The 22,033-nt window shown below is 51.7% G+C and overlaps 1 protein-coding gene across 1 annotated transcript; it reads left to right on the top strand.

Annotated features, from left to right (window-relative positions):
• The first annotated feature begins 1,230 nt into the window (after positions 1-1,230).
• On the top strand, positions 1,231-11,942 carry RHOU (ras homolog family member U). Its single transcript, XM_084757684.1, has 3 exons — positions 1,231-1,748; positions 3,013-3,071; positions 9,044-11,942. The coding sequence occupies exons 1-3, from the start codon at positions 1,478-1,480 to the stop codon at positions 9,497-9,499; spliced, it is 786 nt and encodes a 261-aa protein (XP_084613810.1). The 5' UTR covers positions 1,231-1,477; the 3' UTR covers positions 9,500-11,942.
• Positions 11,943-22,033: the final 10,091 nt, after the last annotated feature.

Genomic DNA, 22,033 nt, shown 5'->3' with positions numbered 1-22,033 from the left:
ACCGTATTTTCCCATGTATAAGACAACTCCTCCTGCAAAAAAAAAAAAAAAATCCTTGCCAAAGTCGGGGTCGTCTTGTATGCCAGGTACTTACCTGCTGCTTCCCCTTGGTTCATATGTCCTGCTCATGTAGTGGGGGTTACTGCTGCCAATTCCCAGCTCTGTTGCGGTAGGGCGGTGGGGGTGGGGAGAAGGGGGGAGGGTGGTTTGGGGAGGAGTATGAAGTAGGGAGGAGCAAGCTGCACACATCTTCCTGTACCTGGAGGAGAAGATGAGTGTGGATTGGCTCTCCACCAGAACCCGCCCATTCGATTTAAGGTTGGGTTTGGAGTGAGCCTTAAGGGCCTTGCTGTCTTTGCCCAGCCTGCAAATAGACACATGCCTCAGTCTGCTGCACTGGGTGTGCATTGGAAGAAGGGTAGTCTTATACAGCAAGTGTATTCCAATCTCTATATGTTAAGTGGAAAAGTTGGGGGGTCGGCTTATATGCCCAGTTGTTTTATAGGCCGGAAAATACGGTATTTGCTTTTTATATAATACTAATGCAGCCAAAATGGCACTTAACTAAAGACTGTAAGGAAAATTTCTGGACCGTGAGCACGCGCGCGCGCGCACACACACACACATACATACACACACACACACACACGCACAGTCGCAGCATACTAAAAAGAGGGAGCGTTAACAAAGATGGGGGTACCCTGTACCCAAATGAGAATCAATGACTTTAAAGATAAATCATATAGTTGTCTGTAATCAGACTTAAGCCCTGCTTATCAAGAGGACAAACTACCGGGACATGTATCACTACTCCTGAGGGACTGCTGCACCAGGTAGAGCTCACAGCACCCTACCCCTCCAAACCAAGATGCTGATGTGGAGAAGCAAAGGCAGGGGCGAGGGGGTAGGGAGGACAGGGCGAGGGAGAAGCAGGGAGACCATGGAGAGAGGGAGAGCGGGGAGAGAAGGAGGTTGTGGAGAAGACAGAGAATAGGGGGCGACCTGAGGAGAAAGACGGAGGAGAGGGAGAAGAAAGAGCCGAGAGGGATGAGGGAACACAAGAAAGATGAGGAGGAGGGGGCAGGGCTGGGAACTGGAGGAGAAAAGGGAGGAAAGGAAGCTGAGAGAGCTTGGAAGGAGGCGGGGCAGGGGGTGGGGAGGAGATGACCCTTAGCATGGGCCAGGGATAGCTCGGGGTCCCCGTGGGTTGGTGTGGTGGGGCCAGCCCGGCCAGCCGCACTGTTTCGAGGGGCCGGCGTGGTACACTAGCGCGTTACGCAGAGGGGGGCGCTGTGGCCTCGGATTGAAGAAGGCGCCGCCGGACCCGCCTCTTTCCCCGCCCGCCGGTGTCGCAGGGAAGCCCGGCGGAGCAGGCTCGGCCACATCGCGGCCGCGCGGCCACAGTCGCCTAGCAGAGTGCGGACCTTGCGCTGCCTTTGTCCGCCGGTGGCAGCTGGTCTCGCGGCCGCCGCCCGCGATGGCCCCGCAGCAAGGCCGGCCCGCGCTGCCCGCCCGCTGCGAGCCGCCGGCGGCGCCACCCGTACCGCCTCGCCGGGAGCGCGGGGGGCGCGGGGCGCGCGGGCCCGGGGTGTCCGGGGTCCGGGGGCGCGCGGGAGGCGCCGAGGGGCGCGGCGTCAAGTGCGTGCTAGTCGGCGACGGCGCGGTGGGCAAGACCAGCCTGGTGGTCAGCTATACCACCAACGGCTACCCCACTGAATACATCCCCACGGCCTTCGACAACTTCTCGGGTGAGCGCCGGGCGGGGCGCGGCCTCAGGCTGGGAGGCGCGGGAGCCCGGCCTTGGAGCGCGAGGCGGCGCGGATCCCGGGGCAGCTGCACGGCGGGGTGGCGGCGGGGTGGCCGACCTACCCGGCTCGGGGAATCGGGAGCGAGCTGGTAGCTCAGATGCCCTTCCCACCTGCGCGCTCGTCCGTGGCGGCTCAGTTCCAGCGGGTGTCCGCCAGGAGCAATCGGGATTGCTCCGTGGGTGAACCGGCCAGGCGCACCGGGGAGGGCTTGGGCTTGCGAGAACGTTCCTTTCTTCTGAGCCTAGCGCCTGCCTGGCCTGTGCCCCGCCTGCGCTGTCTCAGTTTCTGACGCTTGGCCCAGTCCTTCCAGCTTGTCGTTAGCTGCAGCAAGTTCTCACGGGTGGGCTCGTGTATCATAACAATCCTTTATCTAGATTTTGTAAAAAGTCTTTTTGGAATGTAAGAAAAAGTTGAAAGGAAATCACAGAAGTATCTTGCTCCTAAAAATTTTACCTCTGACCCCCAGTCTCCGTGGCTAGACCGTGACGGCCTCTATTTCAGATACCCTATGGATAAAACAGAGTGCAGGGGCGCCTCCCTCCACTCCCCGCTAGCATAAACATTTATAAACAACCAGAAGGGCTATCAGAAAGAGACGAATTGCCTAATTGAAGCTGAAACCTCCCTGACTTTCCTGAAGGGGGGGTCCTTGCTCTCACCCCATCTCTGGACCCCTGTGTGGCTTCCCTCTGGCAGCTTTTCTTTTTAATCCTCTTTTTTAATTGACAGGGAGGAGTGTCCCTTTCCACCCATGGGTGATAGGCTGCCTGTGTTTGCACAAGTTCTCAAAACTGCTGGAGTTTTATGATAAAACCTGAAGCCAGGAGACTTTCCCCACCTCCCCAGAGAAAACAATTATCTGTGAGGTTTTCCACTGATTCAAAACTGTAGAGTTGGTTCCCACCTAATCCCCCCACCTTGTGTTGTTTCTAGGCTCTTTGAAACAAGGGTGACAGGAAAATTAATCTTCCAGGCTTGAAAGGAAAACACTGGCCTTCCGGGGCACCTTCCAGGGGTCAGGGCTTTGCTGCCTCATGCTCTGGTGGAGGGAGCCCCCACCGCGGAACATTTCTACATAAAAACACCTTCATGGACTTCTGGGTTTAGCCCGAGTCCTTAGCCCAGAACAGAAGCTGCCAATCTTCAGAGGTGGTAAAAGACATCCCGGTTAATCATCTTGTCTTCTTTTTTTTTCCCCCTCAAGCTGTGGTGTCAGTGGATGGGCGGCCTGTGAGACTGCAGCTCTGTGACACTGCAGGACAGGTGGGTATCAAGTTACCCTGCTCAGCACTGGGAAAGGAAACAGCCTTTTAAAGGTTTCCAAACAACAATTCCCTTAGTAACTGGGTCATTGTGAAACCTGGTGGGGCAGGCCCACCCCTGATTCAGCTCCTCTGAGGGTGATGGGAGGAGGGAAGGCCGGGAGGAAGCCTGGAAGGACACCTCTGGGCCAGTGACATGGGGTCTGCCTGTCCTGGGCAGGATCGGAGGAGGTAGTGGCAGGAACTGCCCTTATCTTAACAGGACTTTCTGACACCTCCCATTTTCTGACTTTTACTAAAAAGGAAAAAGCCACAGCAATGGTTTGTAATCATTTCTCAGAGGAGGCCCCTCCTGTCTCATATGCACTGACTCAAGGCTAGTGAGCCTGATGCTTACAGATTTGTTCAAGGAAACATTGTAGCTTATGGTAGTGAGTGTCAGCATCCGTCTTCCCCCATTGTAGAGCAGAGACAGAGAGCTCAGAGCCGCCTCTTTCTTGTCTTGAGGGTAGAGCACTAGAAGAGAAAGCCAAGCAGTGATGGTGGGAGCAGGGGCCGGGCAGGCATGGATGTAGGGTCCCCTCAGTGCTCTTCATCCCCAGAAGGTCTTGGGGACCTTGTTGACCCTGCCCCAGAAGCTGGCCTGTGGTGCTTCGGAGTACCCAGATGCTCAAGTGACAGTGAACTTGTCTTCCCATGATGTCTGGACATCCTGGCAAAGTGTATGAGGTAGAAGGGTGTCCCTTCTCCTTTCCTGACTGTCCATGCTTATGAAGGAGCTGGCCTTCCTATGTCCCCGCCCCCCTACCTGCCCCCCAGGTTCTCATCCAAGTCAGGACCTGCAGGTTACGCACTGCTTTAAGACAGCAGATTCAGGGCTCAGGACCAGCTTCTTCCTTAGACCTCAACAAGGCAGAAGTTTAAGCTGTCTTAATGGAGTATCAGTAGAGTGGATGTCAGCTGGGAAAAATTTTCAGCACCTTTGCTATGAGTGGGGGAAGCCAAGCACCATCATATGCTACTGTGTGGGAGAGAAACATCAACATCTGGGCGTAGTTGTTCATGGTTGTAGTCCCAGCTCTCGGGAAGCATCCGCAGAAGGGTAGCCACAAGTTCAAAGCCAACCTGGGCTGTGTAGTGAGTTCGAGGCCAGTCTGGGCGTAAGACACTATCTCAGAAATGACTATGGCAGGTGTGGTGGAAGGTGAAGACAGGAGGATTTTAGACGTTCAGAGTCATTGACTACTTAGGGCATTTGAGGCCAGCCTAGCCTACGTGCAACTCTGTCTTTTAAAAACATGCATACTATCCACTGAGTATTTTGTTTTCGTTTGTTGGTTTGTTTTTGGTTATTTGAGACAGGGCTTCTCTGTGTAGCCCTGGCTGTCCTGGTCTCAAACTCATAGAGATCCACCTGCCTCTGCCTCCCGAGTGCTGGGATTAAAGGTGTGTGACACCATGCCCGCCTCACTGAGTTGTTTTATATAAATTGAGAAGGCTGGCTTTTCCCTTCTGTAGAACATGGGCAGAAGTGTGTAGTTGCAACAGGCACCCTGAGGACCAGACAGGAGTCAGGAGCTGCTAGGATGCTAGCTCAGGATGATTCTACCTGGCACCTTGGCTTCTGTGGAAGGTGGGATTCCCTTGAACATGACTCCTGAATTGGAGTCTGGCACATTGAAGGTTCTGTGTAGTTTAGTGCATGAACCAGACAGTGTGAGGCATCAGTGTGCGTGCAGCTGTAGGTTTTGCATGCTGCAGACCTGCAGTCAGTAGGCCAGTTCTCAGGCACCCATGAGAAAACAGCACAGTGCAGGGGGGAAGCTCATGAGTTTTTGAGAGGTGATGACTATGTTGAAAATTTGACTCAGCATTTCTAAAAGGGAGTTCATTGTTTCCTTCATATCATTTAAAAGTTGGGGAATAGCCGGGTGGTGGTGGCACACGCCTTTAATTCCAGCACTCAGGAGAGGCAGAGGCAGGCGATCACTGTGAGTTCAAGGCCAGCCCGGTCTACAAAAATGAATCTAGGTTAGCCAAGGCTACACAGAGAAACCCTGTCTCAAAAATCCCCCCCCCTCAAAAAAAGTTGGGGCATAAGCTGAGAGCAGAGGCTTTGTCCTGCAGTCACAGCGTTTGGGACACCAGCAAGAAGAGCACAAGTGTCAGGCCTGCCCAGGTGACACAGGGTATCCACGGCTAGCCTGGGCCTCACTGTACAGTGAGAATCTAGTGAGAAATATCAAATGGACTCAGTAGGTTGCATTTACACGTATATATGTATATATGTGTATATGCAACAACAATAATTTTTAAAAGAGGCCATGTATTTGAGAAGGGCCAATGGGTGGAGTCAGGGTTTAGGGGTGGGGCCTGGCGGGAGGAGGAATGAAGTAAATACAGCATACATATATGAAAAAAATTTTAAATGTCAAAGAAGCATAAGAGTCATCTTAGAAATGTTTCGTAGAGGAAATTATAGTTGGAAGGAAAAGCTCAGTGCTAAACTGGTGCTCTTGTTTGGAAGTTCTTCTCCTGGGCTCTGCTGACTTTCACTAGGGTGCTGTGCTTCCAGAGGGAAGACCAGCTGTCAGAGAATATGCTACTTAGTAACCAGCAGGGTTCATCCAAAGACTTGTAGCAAACAAGTGTCAAAGGCTGTGGTCCAGTTACCAGCACACGGGGATGAGATGTAGGCGGCAGGAGGGGCAGGCGCTTTGACTGCAGCAGAGCAGGTCATAGCTCCTCTAATCCGTGCGGCCTACCTGCTGAGGGGTCTGACCTGACACCTTCACGTGGACAACCCTGTGGTCAGAGAAGGGATGGGAACGTGGGTTAGCCATGTCATGGGGCAGGAGCCTGCCAATCCCTGGTTGTTAAGTGAGCCAGAACCCCAGCATAGCTTGTCTGCTTGTCACAAATAATACCCAGAATTCACTTCTGCTGGCTTTCAGTTTCCCTGTCAGGGACAGCGGTAAGCATTTAGCTTTGGACTCATGGTCTCATGTACAAGTAGAGCAGAGATGGACAGGTGGCCATAAGAAATGTAGCTGGCCTGGGAGCAGACGGTGTTGCTGACGTAAGGGTGTTGTACTGCATTCTCCACCAGGAGCCAAAGTTCATCTCCTTCTCACCCATGATGCACTTGGAAAAACTTCCATGTTAAAAAGGGGAAAACCTGCAGTACTATCTGTCTGTGTCCGCCCTGCCCTTCATATTCCCTCTGGAGTTCACACGTAGGATGACTTGGTCTTGGAACTCCTTCCTTGAGGGCTCGATCCGGCTGCATGGCTACAGCACATCACTGAGGTTTCTGGTCCACATGGCACAGGGGGCTGCTTCCCTTAGCCAGGTCTCAGAGGTTTGGGGAACAGTGCTCCAAAGCCCACTCAGTAGGCCACTGTGGACTCCAGGATGTGGCCGAGTGGCTGTTTTCTCCCTGCATGTCCCATCCCCAGCATGGCCAAAGCCTGGCCAGTTCTATGTCCCTTGCTCAAGCAAGACCCAGCGAAGGAGGAATGACTCATGGAAAAGCCCCTGAGCTGGCCTGATTGCCTGGTTAGGCTTCCGCATTTGTCCTCTCAGCACAAAGTTGGCAGTGAGAATCTGAAGTCGATTCTTTCTCAGCTTTCACCTGTAAGGGCCTCATCAGGGGCAGAGACACCCTGAGCTGCTGGGTTCTCCCGTGAGCTCGTTAACGTCCACTGGCTCTTGGCTCACAGTGGAGACAGACCCTCAGACAAAGACCCTTTCAGCCCAGAAGGCCTCCTGTGCTGGTCATTTGGGAAGAGGAAGCCTCAGCTGAGAGGATGCCCTGTGGGGCTTTGAGTGAAAATGGCCCCCATAAGCATCTTTGTTTGAATACTTGGTCCCGATTGGTGCAACTGTTCGGGAAGGATTAGAAAGTGTTCCTTGCTAGAAGAGGTGCGTCCTGGGGGATGCTTTGAGGTTTCAGAAGACTGGTGCCATTCTTTAATGTGAGTTCTCAGCTCTTCCCGCCACAGTGCCTTTGCTCTGTCACACGGACTCCAGCTAGTCCTCTGAAGCCATAAGCCCGGTGGGCTGTTTTGGTTTGTTTTTAAAGATTTATTAAATATAGTGTTCTGCCTGAATATAAGCCTACAGGCCAGAAGGTGGCATCAGATCTCATTTATAGTTGGTTGTGGGCCACCATGTGGTTGCTGGGAATTGAACTCAGGACCTCTGGAAGAGCAGCCAGTGCTCTTAACGGCTGAGTGATCTCCCCAGCTCCCTTGTTTGTTTGTTTTAATAGTTGCCTTGGCCATGGTGTTTTGTCACAGCAATAGAAAAGTAACTAACATATATCCCAGAAAGACTGACCTGTGGGCAAGCCTACTATTTTCTTAATTAGTGATCCTTGCTGAAGGGCCCAGCTCTCTGTGGGAGGTCCTGGGTGCTATAAGAAAACAGGTTAAACAAGCCAGTAAGCATCACTCTGCCTGAGCCTCTGCCCCAGTCCCTGCCTCCAGGTTCCTGCCTCCAGGTTCCTACCTCCAGGTTCCTGCCTTCACTTCCTGGATCATGGACTAAAGGGTGCCAAATCAAATAGACCCTTTCCTCCCCGTATTGTTTTTGGTCATGGTGTTTATCACAGCAATATAAACCACAACTAAGACAGCCACAGTTAAAGAAGGATGAGCCTGTAAATCAGACTTTAGGTCATTGGAGCCTGCCAGCTGAGTAATGGAAAACACTGAGAGCGGTTGATGTCTTCCTGCCTTGGGAAATCATCAGTGTTGGATGCCGGAGGGTTCCTGCGCCCACAGGCAAATTTCAGCTATGAATGGGCTGACGTGAAAGCTTGAGTGTCCCGAGAGGAGGGAATGGTGCTTCAGGGATCCTTAAGATGTTTCCCAGGAGGACATGCTAACATGGACGCCTGGCCCATCATGCCCTCAGGTGTGGTGTTTGGAGAATCTGTTGGTGGGCGGCAGGCATGCCCACTTTCGTACTCCAGGTCTCTGTACCACATGACAGCTGTGCGCGCTCTCTGTCTGAAATGCTGTGTGGAAGAGTAGCCATTTGCAGAGGTGAGAGAAGGAACCAAAGTGAGCGAGCGGGAAGAAAGAGAGAAGATGCAGCCAGGACAAGATGCTATTACCAATGTCTGGGGTGTCAGTGAGGGTGCCAGTCCCTTAAAGTGCTGCTGATAGTGGCCTACACAGATCCTTAATTTCACTTCTCAGCCTTTCTTATTTCTGAGGAGCGAGGCTCTGCACTGTCTGCTGTGGGAGGACTGGCATCCTTCACAGATGTGGTCAGGCAGAGCAGGGCGGGATCTCAGAAGGCAGCTCTGCTGATGGAGCAGAGAAACCAGGTCAGGTCTTGGGTACCAACATAGGTGAGCACTGACTTTCACAGTAGCCAAGTCCCACAAGTTAAGAAAGAGAGTTGGAAGCCAGGTATGGTGTCTCATGCCTGTAGTCTCAACACTCACGGAGGCAGAGGCGGATGGATCCCTGTGAGTTCGAGGCCAGTGTGGTCTACAAAGCGACTCCAGAACAGCCAGGGCTACACAGAGAAACCTTTTCTCGGAAAAGAAAGAAAGAGAGAGCGAGAGAGTGAGAGAGAGAGCGAGCGAGAGAGAGAGAGAGAGCGAGAGAGAGAGAGAGAGAGAGAGAGAGAGAGAGAGAGAGAGAGAGAGAGTGAGTTGGGTCACTGCAGGCTGAAGGCCAGAAACAGCACGATCTCACCAGCTTTGAGCGCCTTTCTACAGCATATGACTTGGAGGTCGTGGTCACTGAGTAGACAAAGAACATATTTGAAGCATGAAGGCTGTGCTGTCCCTCAGAGTTTATAGAGGCTGCACCCATGTCTCAAGGGCAGGCAGAAGGCAAGTCTGAGATACTGGCTTGGGTTTGTTGGTTTGTTTTTGTGACCATCCTGCCCCTAACGGTCACTTACTAAGGCAGTGAGAGCTACCGGGGGTAATGGCTTTGCGCTTGGTTTCAGGATGAGTTTGACAAGCTGAGGCCCCTCTGCTACACCAACGCCGACATCTTCCTGCTGTGCTTCAGTGTGGTCAGCCCCACCTCCTTCCAGAATGTCAGTGAGAAGTGGGTACCGGAGATCCGGTGCCACTGCCCTAAGGCCCCCATCATCCTGGTCGGGACACAGTCGGACCTTAGAGAAGATGTCAAAGTGCTCATCGAACTGGACAAATGCAAAGAGAAGCCAGTCCCCGAGGAGGCGGCCAGGCTGTGCGCCGAGGAAATCAAAGCCGCCTCCTATATTGAATGCTCAGCTTTGACACAGAAAAACCTCAAAGAGGTTTTTGACGCCGCCATCGTTGCTGGCATCCAGCACTCAGACTCCCAGCAACAGCCAAAGAAGTCTAAAAGCAGGACCCCGGATAAGGTGCGGGACCTGTCCAAGTCCTGGTGGAGGAAGTTCTGCTGCCTGGCCTGACCCTCGCCGCCGGCAGCTGGTGGTTAAGCTGTGGTCGTAGGACGAGCCCTTGAAGCATCCCCCCCTTCGGCTCTCAACTTCCTGTGTGTTGAGTCTAGAGTTGAGATTCATATGCAAAATATGTTAAAGAAGTCTGGAAGTTAAGTTCCCCCCCCCCATTAACTCTGGAAACTTAGAGCCGTAGACCTCTGGATTAATTTATATTTCATATGGAAAGGGCTCTTCAAAGCTGCGAGTGGGCATGAAGTCGTGCTGCATTGTACAGGACAAAGGAGGACGTGACCGTCTCCTGTTTAAGGGCTACTTCGTGCTCAGTGCACGTGCATAGCCGACTTGGCAAGTAAGCCCCAGCTTGAAACCACACAAACCTTACCTGTTTTTGTAAGAAAAAAAAAAAAGTGACAGGCTTCTGTCTACAAAACCTCATACCCATTCCTTTTGTCATTTACTGAGACTCACCTGCTTAAGATTTTAAAACAACCAAAACACCCCCCCATCCCCTCAATCCAATCCCCCCCCATCCCTCACCTGGCTCCTAGCATTGTGTTGATGGAAGAGTGCACTTGCTTATTGTTTTCTTTCTTTCTTTCTTTCTTTTTTTAAAATCACATGACCAGTTGCGTTGCTATGAAAACGGTGGACATTGCTCCTGGGAGGCAAGTGCTGGCTGCAGAGCTGGCCTTTTCTTTGGGGAGCATCCTGTTGAGATCAGAGAGTGCTCTTGTGCACTGGGCCGTCTGTGTCCTGGTGACGGAAGTGAGAGGAAGTTCTTGTCTAGGGGCTTTAAGCTGCCCTGCTCACGTCGTCCCATTTGTCAGGAAGTGGGCATCTTGGGAGGCCATAGTCTATGGTTGTGGGGTGGACATGCACACATGTGTGCGTGCATGCATGCACGCTGGCTGGTTTGCTGATGAAACTCTGAGACACATGAAAGCATCATTTTATAGAATCTTAATTTACATGTTTTTGAGACCATCTTAAAATATGGGATGAACATACTTCTGAACCCCAGTGCCTTCAGAGTTCTGTGACTAGGGAGGTGCTGTATGGGGTGTGGGATACAGGGGGGAGGGGAAGAGCAGGTCCGAGCAGCGCCTTACCCACCAGCAGCTTCTTGCTGGGGGTCATGCTTGCGACCCTTGTCCTTTAAGGTGAGGGTCTTATGACTGTTCCGAGACAGCCCTCTATCAGGAAAGCTCTTTCACAGCATGGTAGGTACTTCCAAGATGCCATAGGGGCCAGATGATGAGTCACAGCTTCCGGTTTGCCGTGGGCAAAGTTACCTCTGTTTGGCCACCTGGTAACAACATTTTATTGTCTGTGAATTTTTTTCTTAATATTAAAAAAGAGAACCATCTGTTTTTCTATAGAGAAAAAAAAAAGATCAGGCTGTGCTTCAGGTCAAAGCCTTCTTCCTGCTGGTAAATAGGACTGGAGACTTTCTTTAATAAAATTAAAAGGCTGATTGCTGAACCATTAGAATACACAAACTGTCTGTGACCGAGCCGAGCCTCCAGCACAGTGCCAGTGATAGCAGCCACGCCCTCCTGAGGGGTTTCACTGTGGCCTGAGGGGTAGCGTTGCTTCACGTGTGGAAACGCATGTAACTGACCTCGCGACTGAGCTCGCCCTACCGTGCTTGGCTGTTCTGGAAAGCCAGCCTCCGAGTGGGGCTTTGCCTGCTCTGTGTACAGAGAGAGTGGGTGGGGGAGGAGTGAGTTATTTAATTTTAAATGTTATAATAAAGCAAATGTAGTTGAGACTAAGGAAATGAGCCTTGAGAACAGAAACTTGAAGTTCTGCGCCAGGACTGTTGGGCCTCACACGCTGCCCCTGGGCCCCTGGGGAGTGGCATGCAGGATGCTATGCGATCTTCTGGATACATACATACTCCTGGACTGTTTATGCCACAGATCTAGTGGGTTGACAATGACCTGCAAGTTTTCAATAGGTCACTGCATCCTATGGAGCCATAAGGTCTGACTGTACTTGAGGTTTTCCTGCAGTTTGACTTTTTGAGAGTAGAGATTTGGGATGAGAGGTCTGTAAAAGTATGTGCCTGGGTGAACGTAATATTGGTTCTCTTCAAAGCTGAACCGTGGTGGGATGTACAGCTTGGTATCTGGGCGAGCTGTGTGTGTAACAAGGCCTTTTCAGCCTGACTCCGTGTGGGCCGACTTACCTGAGAAATACCGCCACAGGCTCCAAAGCTGTCACCCCATCATGTGTGCAAGCGAGCTTTCAGATATCGCTGTTTTCTGCTCAGCAGACGTGTGAACAGCTACCCAGAAGCCTCAAGCCAGAAGGGGAGCCTCGCTCCTCTGCGGGTGCCTTACCAACTTGTGCTTTTCTGTTTTCACATGTCAAAGATGTTGGACAGAGTCTTGTACTTGAAAATGCTATAAATGAGTTGCTATGAAATAAATTCTGACCTGTGGACAGAGCTCTTGCCTCTTCTACCAAGGGAACAGATGCTCGGGCAGGCCTTGGCCTGGACGGGTTAGGAAGCACTCTTGTGTTTAAAGTATTCAGTACCCCATCTATTCACCACACGGCCTCGTGGGCACTGGGCTCAGTCTGATGGTTGGGACTCTGCACTTTTGTCTTTGTTTTTTCTAGACAGGGTTTCTTTGTGTAACTTTGGCTGTCCTGGAACTCACTTTGTAGACCAGGCTGGCCTTGAACTCCGAGAGATCTACCTGCATCTGCCTCTCCGCGTGCTGGGATTACAGGTGTGCGCCCCCTCGCCCCGGCTTCCCTCTGCATATTTTGGGAAGGCCCAGTTACAGAGTCCAAACTCCAGTGGTGCTCAGTGTTGAGGGAGACCGGAGGACTTGAGAGCTTTATGTGTGAATATTCTGCCTTCTCCTCCACACACCTGTATCTGGGACTACAGGCGTGTGTGGGGGTGGGGGCAGAATCTGTAAGGCACCAAGTTAGGAAAGCCAGCGTCAGGACCCCATCCCCCTGCAGTGGTGCAGCCGAAGCCCCGAGGCCTGTGTCCCAGGGTGCTTTATGATTCTAGAAGTTGGCCTCATGGTGTTAAGAGGGTATAGCTCTCTAGGGGAGGGAATTTAGGGGAGCAACCATTCTGAGTGGACAGATGCCATCCTACTTGTGACGTGATACCTAACACAAACACCCTGAAGGGTTTCCTTTGGATCAGGACTTCAGAGGTCACAGTTTATTGTTAGTTCACTTCACCCATCCTGAGCCTGGTGTGAGGCCAAGACGGAGGACCCAGGAGCAGCAGCCACTCACCTTGTGGTGGCCACAAAGCCCAGTGGGAACGTGTGTGCGTGTGTGTGTGTGCACGCTGGCAGCATCTTCTTTCCCCTTCGGGTGCATCCAGCCCCCAGCCTATGGAATGAGAAGGCCCCACATTCAGGATGCGTCCTCACCCTCAGCCCCCCCCCCCGACCCACCATGGAAACCCCGAAAGTGTCCTTTACTAACTTTTACACTTCTCAATACAGCCAAAGGGGAAAGAAATCAAGACTAAGTGTCATTGGGCTAGAAAACGTGGCTCAGCCGTTAAGAGCTTGTTGTGCCTCCACAGGTCCTGAGTTGGGCTCCCAGCACGCATGTCAGAGGGGCTTACGACCAACTGTAACTCCAGCTGCAGGGGCTCTGACACCCTCTTCATCCTGCACTTATGTGTGCAAATTACACACAGACATACATGCATACACCTAATTAAAAGATACAATCTTAAAAAAAATAATTAACTATTATAGTTATCTGGTAGCAGTTAACCCATTCCCTGCTGTGTGGCAACTGGTAGGCTGCAGCCTTTGTGAGTGCCAGCTGGACGTGCCGCCATGATGGTTGAGAACACTGTGCAGAAAGCTGCCAAACTCCTTCCACCCCTTTCCACATCTGGCCAGAGCGCCAACGGTAGCTGGCATCACAGCCTTCAGCATCAGCCTCAGCATGGTAGACTTCAGACCGGAGGGACCTGTGTTTCTTAGCTGTCTTCTGGAACATACTGATGGTGTGTCCACCCCCCCCATCCCCCCACGAGCGGCTTCCCAAGCCTGGAAAAGATGGGACAAGGAGAAGCACCCGGGGAGCAGCTTCTAAGAGGGAAGGAGAGAGAGGTGGGCCCGGGGCAAAAAGACTTGTTACATCCCAGGCTGTCCAACCCCCTACATCTAACCGTAAGCATGGTCCACACCCAGTGGGCTGACATGCGGATAAGTTGCAGGTAGGTGAGGAATTAGTGCATAGCCAGCGCTCAGCAAAGGCCTCCGCTCTCCCCTCCACTGTGGAGCTGCAATCCCTGTACTTAGCCATCACACGCCACAGAGGTGGCTACTGCCACTGGCTTCTGTCGTAGACTTTTGTCAACTTGACACAAACTAGAGATGCCTGGGAAGAGGGCATCTCAGCTGAGGAACTGCCCTGTGGGCATGTCAGTTACCATTTTATGTACACCGGTATGCTGCCTGCTTGTATGTGTGCGAGGATGTCAAATTCCCCCGGAACTGGAGTTACAGAAAGTTGTGAGTGGCCAGGTGGGTGCTGGAAATTGAACCCAGGTCCTTTGGAAGAACAACCAGTGCTCTTAACTATGGATGCATCTCTCCAGCCCCTAAGACTGCTATAACTTACGTTTTAATTTCCAGTTACTTGTTTATAAAGTCTGAGAGCATTGTGTACATATTTCCATGAACCTACTATTCCTGCTGGCTTGTGGCACCTGTGGCACCTGTGGCACCTGTGGCACCTGTGGCACCTGTGGGACAGGCCACCCCCAGGAAAGCTAGCACTCATCTGGCAGAAATCCAAGGGGCCCAGTCTGAAGTCCATGCCCCAAAGCAGTGTGGGAGTCAGTGAGAAGGCACTGCATGAAGTCATGACCTGTGTTCCCACCTCTCTTCACTCTTGTGCAAGAGGTCGCAGCTCTGGCTGAGCATCTGTCTGTCTGTCTGTCTGTCTATCTTCCCACATCTAACTACCTTCCAAAGAGAGGTGGGCTTGGACCTTCACTTCAGGCCAGTTCTCTGGGACATCACGCAATACTTTAAACTTCACTCATTGTATGAGTTTCCTGTTGCTGCTGAAACAAATTGCACACTCAGGCGTCTAAACAACAAAGCCTTATTACCCTGCTGCTGCAGAGGTTAGCAATCTGATGGGTCCTCACTGGGAGAAATAAAGCGCTCAACAGTGTTGAGCAGTAGGCTTCGGGAACTTGTTTCCTTTTGTAGCTTCTGGAGTCACTGGCATCCTGTGGCTCAGAGCTTATGTCTTCCTGCACCTTTGAAGCCGGTGATGGCCAGCTATTTTAGTTAGGGCTTTATTGCTGTGAAAAGACACCATGACCATGGTAACTCTTATAAAGGCAAACTTTTAACCGGGGCTGGCTTACAGCTTCAGAAGTTTAGTCCATTGTCATCATGGTGGGAAGCATGGCAGTGTGCAGGCCACATGGTGCTAGAGAAGGAGCTGAGAGTTTTGCATGTTGACCTGAAGGCAGCAAAGTGGGACTGAGAAACTCATACTCCAACAAAGCCACACCCACTCCATCAAGGCCACACCCACCCTAACAAGGCCATGCCCACCCCAGTGAGGCCACATCCATCCCAATGAGGTCACATCTACTCCAACAAGGCCACACCCACTCCAACAGGCCCACACCTACTCCAACAAGGCCACACCCACTCCATCAAGGCCACACCCACCCCAATAAAGCCACACAAGGCCACACCTACTCCAATAGACCCACACCCACTCCAACAAGGCCACACCTACTCCAACAAGGCCACACCCACTGCAACAAGGCCACACCTACTCCAACAAAGCCACTTGTCCTAAGGGTCAATCGTTCAAACCACCACCCCAGCCATGTTCTGTGAAGTCACACAACACTGATGTTTCTGTCTTACTCCTTGCTACCAAGGACTCTTGTTATTAAGGCACTGGGGTCACTGAAGGTAGTTTAGGTGCTGATGGCGCCTTCTAGTCCATGAGACCCATATGTCGCCTGATCTAGTTTCAGGGGTAGATATTCAGGTGCCTCCCTTTTGCCACTGTGCCCACCTCCCTCCGACAGCTCTCTCTGTCCACATAACTCCACAGAGGGTCCACTGGCTGATTGTACTGGTCAGAAGCACTTGGTGCTGGCTTCTCATTCTTCGAGTTTCTTCCCATGAATTATGTGTGGAGGGAAATTTTACACTATACTACCCCTACTCAGCAAGCACGAAGTAAAACTGAAAACAGTAAAGGATAGTACTGTGTGTGAGAGAGAGAAAGAGAGAGAGAGACAGACAGACAGACAGACAGAGATAGAAAGGACAAAGAGGGACAGAAAGAGAAAGGAAGACAGAGGGAGAGAGGAGAGAGAGGGAGGTAGGAGAAAGAGACAGAGACAGAGAGGACAAAGAGAGACAGAGAGGAAAGAGAGAGACAGAACACACAGACAGACAGACAGACAGACAGACAGACAGACAGAGAACCAGAGGGCGGAGGAGATTTTCTGGACCTTGGCAGTGGGCTGATGTAAAGAACAAGCCTGGCTCCTGCCTGCATCTCTCTACTTCTTCCTTGCTATGCACTACTCACTCTAACACAAGCTCCTGCTGTGATGCTATGTTGTCCTCCAGAAAAGAAGCTGGGATGCCCTCTCTCAAGGCAAGCAGCTGTGAATACATGGACCCCTAGAGCTGCTAGTTAAATGAACCTCTTTCTCTCTTCTTCTTCTTCTTCTTCTTCTTCTTCTTCTTCTTCTTCTTCTTCTTCTCCTCCTCCTTTTTTTTTTTTTTAAGACAGGGTTTCTCTGTGTAACAGCTCTAACTGTCCTGGAACTCGCTCTGTAGACCAGGTTGGCCTCGAACTCACAGAGATCCGCCTGCCACTGCCTCCCGAGGGCTGGGTTTAAAGGCATGAACCTCTTTCTTTTCGCAAGTTACTAGCCTCAGTTATTTTGTTACAGCAACAGTGCAACACAAATGAGCTCATTGCTAGGCAGCGACTGGAGTGAGACCTCTGTCTCTCAGACCGAGAATCTGCTGCCACCTCGCAAACTGCCTCCCAGCTCTTTGAGCAGCGTGTCCTGAAGCTGCTTGTGGCCAAATGGGACTATGACTTTATACCAGCTTGATGCTGTAGCTGCAGGGCCCCAGGGATCACAGCCTTCATTCTCTAGTGCCCCCTGAACAGAGAGGCACCTCAGAGGAGCTGAGCAAGACAGCTGTCACAGCCACTCCATGTGTGGGGTGCAGGTCCTTTGTGAGCAGAGGCGCATGGTCATCCCCGAGGCAGATGTGTCAGATGTTGGCTGCGTTTGCTCTTACAGTCTTCCTGTTGGAGGTATCTATAGTGAATTCTGGTTAGCGTATTAGTCAGGGTCCTTTAAAGAAACAGAATTGATAGAAAGAATGAATACGTGTGTGTGTGTGTGTGTGTATGTGTGTGTGTATGATTAGAGTGGCTTCCAAGCTGTGGACCAGCTATGTCAACAATGGTAGTCCATCTGGCAGTTGCTCAGGTCACAGGACTGTGTGTCTCAGCAGTCCCAGTGCTGGAGTCCCAGAGGATTCCCAATGAGCTGCTGGTCTCCAGTCCACACTGCAATTCCAAAGATGTCAGTTCTAGCACCAGCAACAGGGCAGAGGAACTTGCCAGCGAGAGTGAAGCTAGCAGGCATAAAGCAAACAGCAAAGGGCACGCTCTTTTCCTCCATGCCCCTTCAAGAGGACCCCTCAAGACGGCATGGCCTCGTTTTAGGGTGAATCTCCCACTTCAAACGACCCAAAAAGAAAATCCCTCACAGGCATGCCTCGCGGTCTTAGCCGACTCCAGGTGTAGTCGGGCTGGCAAGATGAGCCCTCACAGCAGGGACAGCTGCATTCTGACTCGCTGCTCACGTGCATCCCTTAGAGTCTCAGACACTTCGTGATATAAAGAGAAGAGTGTGTGCACTCGGCTTAGCACCTTGTGCAGGCATGGGGCAGGGGAGACTTTATTTATTTTGTTTCATATGTATGAATGTTTTGGCCTACATGTATGTACATGTGTAACATGCATACCTGGTGCCTGTGGAGTTCAGAGGTGGCATACAAACCAGAGTTACAGATGGTTGCAAGCCACTGTGCGGGTGCTGGGAACTCCGAAGCCAGCTTCTTTGCAAGAGCAGCAGGTGTTCTTAACAGCTGAGCCTTATCTCCAGTCCTGGCCGTTCCCTTGCTGCCTTCATGAAGCGAGTGCCATAGGCAACGCCTTGCTGACCCTCCTCCCATGAATGGTGTTCTGGAACGTCTCCACACGTGGCCGAGAGACCCAGCTTGTCCTTGATGGCTGCCAGTCACGTGGCCCAAACAGTGACTAACACCTGACATTTCCTGGATTCTGTTTTCTCATTTCCAGGATTGTAAGGAGGGTTAGTTCCCAGACTGCTTCTATGTAGACTTTTTGTGCCCTAGACAAACAGATTGCAAAAGGCTCCATCTGGAGGTCTAGCTTCCCCTGGGGACCATCAGGGGATACCAACCATAACAAAGTGCCCAGGGCAAAATGGAGCTGGTTTTTGCTGGCAGCCATGAGGCCACGCTCCGTACCCCATCCTGAAGGCTTTGTGACCTGTTAGGATGTGGTGGAGGTGGCAGAGGTTGGTTTGTTAGAGCTGGCCAAATATTCGTGATTCAGCTTTTCCAAAATTAACGTGGCTACTGTCAGGAACAACAGCTCAGCCCCAAGTTGTAACGGGGAGACAAACTAAAAGAAGGGGGGTGTTTTGTGGCCCTTGGGGGTTGCCAGCAGGTGGGGCAACTCTTTTCCAGTCATCAGCTGAGCAGCAGGGCTGTCTGCGTGGATCTGTCAAATTGTGAAGTAAGCTTGGATAAGCCCACTTCTAGGAGGCTTTCAGGAGAGACATGAGAGCTGGGAGATGTGAGATGCTCAAGGCAGGAGGGCCAAGGAAACAGGGGACCATGGAGGGCAGGCAAAGCTGCAGCAGCAGGGCATGAGTGCAGCCACTCGGTTACAGGACACAGTGTGTGACCGCCAATGTTGAGACTAAAGCGTGCAAGTTTTGCCGTGCAATTATTTAAGTGCACATTGGTTTGGGCTTAGCTGTTAGGGGAGAAGCCGCATTCCACCTCTGTGCACCAGCTGAACGCCTTTCACAGCTCAGGTTCCTGGTTTGAGTCATGTCAGAGCAGTTGGAAGCCAAAGGGGCGTGGGTCAGAGGTCACGGGTTTCCCCAATGAAAAAAATGGTTCCTTCAAAGGACAACCGGGAAAGTGCAACAAAAGACAGAACAAGAAAGAAGTCTTGGTGAGAAAAAGCTCATGTTTGCTAACAGTTGACAGATGTGGGGAGAGCAGAGGCCAGCGCTGGACATAGTGTGGGTCAGGCTGTTCTGCACCAGTCAGTGGGGCTCAGCTAGGAAGTATCATCGCTTCGGGCGGATGCTTTCAGGCTTAGATGAGGGGGAGGCGCTGGGAGGGGTGGTGGTAAAGAGGTAGCAGGCACTGGAGCAGTCCCCCACTTTCTCCTGTTCCTCTCCTCTCCCCACTTCTCTCTCTCTCTCTCTCTCGCTCTCTCTCTCTCTCTCTCTCTCTCTCTCTCTCTCTCTCTCTCTGTGTGTGTGTGTGTGTGTGTGTGTCTGTCTGTCTGTCTGTCTGTCTGTCTTTCTGGCTCTCTGACTCTTTCCTTATCGAGTGGAACCTAATCACCCTTTACTCCTCTCACAAATGCATCGAGTACTCTGCTGTGTGAATGCGTTTCCGGCTGGCACAAAGTGAGGACCACACCATGTTACTCCTCAGGAAACAATGCCATGGGAGAGAGAGATCAAAGATTTATGTACTCAAAGGCTGAGGTGGTGCCTGTGGAGGTAGATGAGACAGCTCATCTCTGTGGAGCTAGCAGGGCCACCTCAGGAGATGATGTGCACTGAATGGTGGCAACCAAACCTCAGGGAAGCCTGCGGTCCCAGCTGCTATTCAGGAGAGTGTCACATTGGGGAGGAGCAGCTGGGCATCTGGCCGGGGTGCTGGGGAGAGTGTGGTATAGCCACCTGGTGCTGCTTCCTCTTGGTAGGAGGTGGGGCAGGCCTGAGGATCAGACTCCATCCACGGTGATAATAGCAACCATAATGCATCAGTTTTGTGTGTGTGTGTGTGTGTGTGTGTGTGTGTGTGTGTGTGTGTGTGTGTGTACCTGTGCGCTCAACTATGCTTTCTGTAATTATCTGATACTCAAAACAAATTCAAATTTCTTTTATTTCTGATACTTGAGTTACTTGCCCACATTCAACCAATGGCTGGGTAGCAACAGTGCTAGGATTTCATTTGAGTACATAAAATGACAGTCAGTGCAGAATAGAAAATTATGTCACTCCACATCCTAAGAACAGAGGTTACATTTCAACTTGTCTACAGCACCAAGAGCTCTACAAATCACTGTGCTGCCTGGTTACCCCCCTGCAAGGGCACGACCGGTTTTCCTGCGTGATGAGAGCCCTTGACACTGATTCTGTCTCTCTGACGTCCCAGCATTGGCCTCCTCTTTTGCTGAATGGCAGACATCACCCCACCCCTCAGTGTCACTGCACTCGGGTTTCAGGAAGCAGTGGGACATTTGGAGCCACTCTGAGACCGGGGAGGCGTGCGCAGGGCCTTTGGAATTCTGTCCTGCCGACCTGCCTCCAGCACTTCTCCTCACAGGAGCGCCAGGTGGCTGCTCTCAGTCTACCTCACAAGGCAAATGGCCCACTTGGGTTTACAGATGATCTACAGCACAGATGTTCTCTTTCGGAACATCCAAGGTGGAAATTTGATAGACACTTGGAGAATAGAGGTAGCTGTTAAACTTCGAATCCCTCCCCTGACTTCCTCTGTCTGGTTCTTCCTGCCCAGCGATGGGGACCTGCAAATCCGTGCCAAGTTCAAGTGAGGGTCAATGGCCACATTCTCTCCAATATGGCATTCTGGTCCAAGTTCCCTCCCTGAGGGCTGTTGAGTTTAACAGAGCTCACTCATGGTTCCTCAGAGTGTGGGGAGAATGTGAGGGGCTGGACCTGTGCCTGATAGGGTGATGGGGACTCTAGAGGTGCTCTTCAGTTGGGGGTGCTATCAGTGATCAGAACATAGGTGGGTAAGGAAGGCGTTGTCGGAGTGAAATTCAGTTTGTACTCTGCTGGTGCAGCCTGGCTATACGTTTTATTTTTCAGATCTGTATTTTTCTTATTTTTTTTAATTTTAATTTTATTAACTGATTCAGATTACAACTCAATTGTTAACCCATCACTTCAGATCTATATTTTTTTAATCAGTAACATATCAGGCTGGTTACAAAAGCCAGGCTGAAACATATAGGCCGGGCCTCAGCCTACAGGGCTCAACTTGATATCAGTCAGCCCAGCTCTTATTATTGCCAGCCCATGGGACTACTGGCTCAGCCTTGGGCTCTTTTGCTCAGTTTCAAGTAAGCAGGCATTGCCCTCCCAAGGACGCACCGTTCTTGTGCCTCAGCTGAGGGGAGACAGGGGGAATCCCTGCCACCCTCCAATCCGAGGAGGCCAAAGCGAAGCTCGTATAATCTGAAGTGCTGCTGTGTCTCCTCTGCGGCAGCTGAAATTGCGTATTCTGAAGGTCGGGGCTGCAAACATTGATGGAAGGAGATGGCGGAGTGTAGTGTCTCCAACTGGGGACTCGTACCTTGCAAAATCCTGGTTCTCGTTATAGACGAACAACATGGCTGAGAAATCAGACCTTATTCCGTCTTGGACGGGAGGGAGAATTCTAGGGGCCTGACCCCGGGGCCAAGTGCAGAGAACAAAACAGTGACAGATGAAGCCACTGGAGTCCATAGGTGTCAAAGATGGCCTGCACTTGCACCTACCGAGTAGCAGTGTTAGGAGGCAGGCTGGTCCCTGGAAAGCAGTGCAAGAAGCTAATGCTGTATCCTCATCCCTGTCCTGCGGCTGAAGAGACACAGGCACACAGTGTGGGCCACCTGCCCTGGGAAGAGCAGAAGGACAAGACTTAGCTGGCTGCTTCCTGCTTTGCTCTGGGTTGCTGATACAGTAACCCGCTCGGAAGACCGTTCAGTGGGCAGCGCGGAAGCTCAGACTGTGGCATCCCATTTCGTGCTTATTGATTGACAGAGGGAAATACTGTGCGACGTCTGAAGAACAGCAGCATCTGGGGTCACTCGCGAGGCCTTCCCTTGCAGAGGCTCCTGACTTTGGATCAGTTACGGAATAAAGAAATCCCATGCCCTGTGCAGACGCATTCTGAGTCTGGCATGGTGACCGAAAATACGGATGGACGTTAGACAGCCCTCCTGGGAACCTGTCTTCTTGCCTGAATTTATCTCTGTTTTCCCTGTAGAGTGTTGGGGGAAGGGCTTAGGACCGGCCCCTCCTCTGTCAATTATTTGGAGCCCATTTCTGCTTCCTCCTGGATGGTCCTATGGGCCCTGGGAAGCTGGGAGGGGCTGGGGTCGGGGGACCTGGGGTTCTTAGCAGTCCCACCCTCCGATGGTATGATCAGGCTGGCAGAGGCCCTTCATAGAGTACAC

This window comes from Acomys minous, assembly GCF_964271855.1.
Source record: "Acomys minous genome assembly, chromosome: 14".
Classification (NCBI taxonomy): Eukaryota; Metazoa; Chordata; class Mammalia; order Rodentia; family Muridae; genus Acomys; species Acomys minous.
The sequence above is the reverse complement of the archived record's forward strand: the minus strand, read 5'-3'. Positions and strand labels throughout refer to the sequence as shown.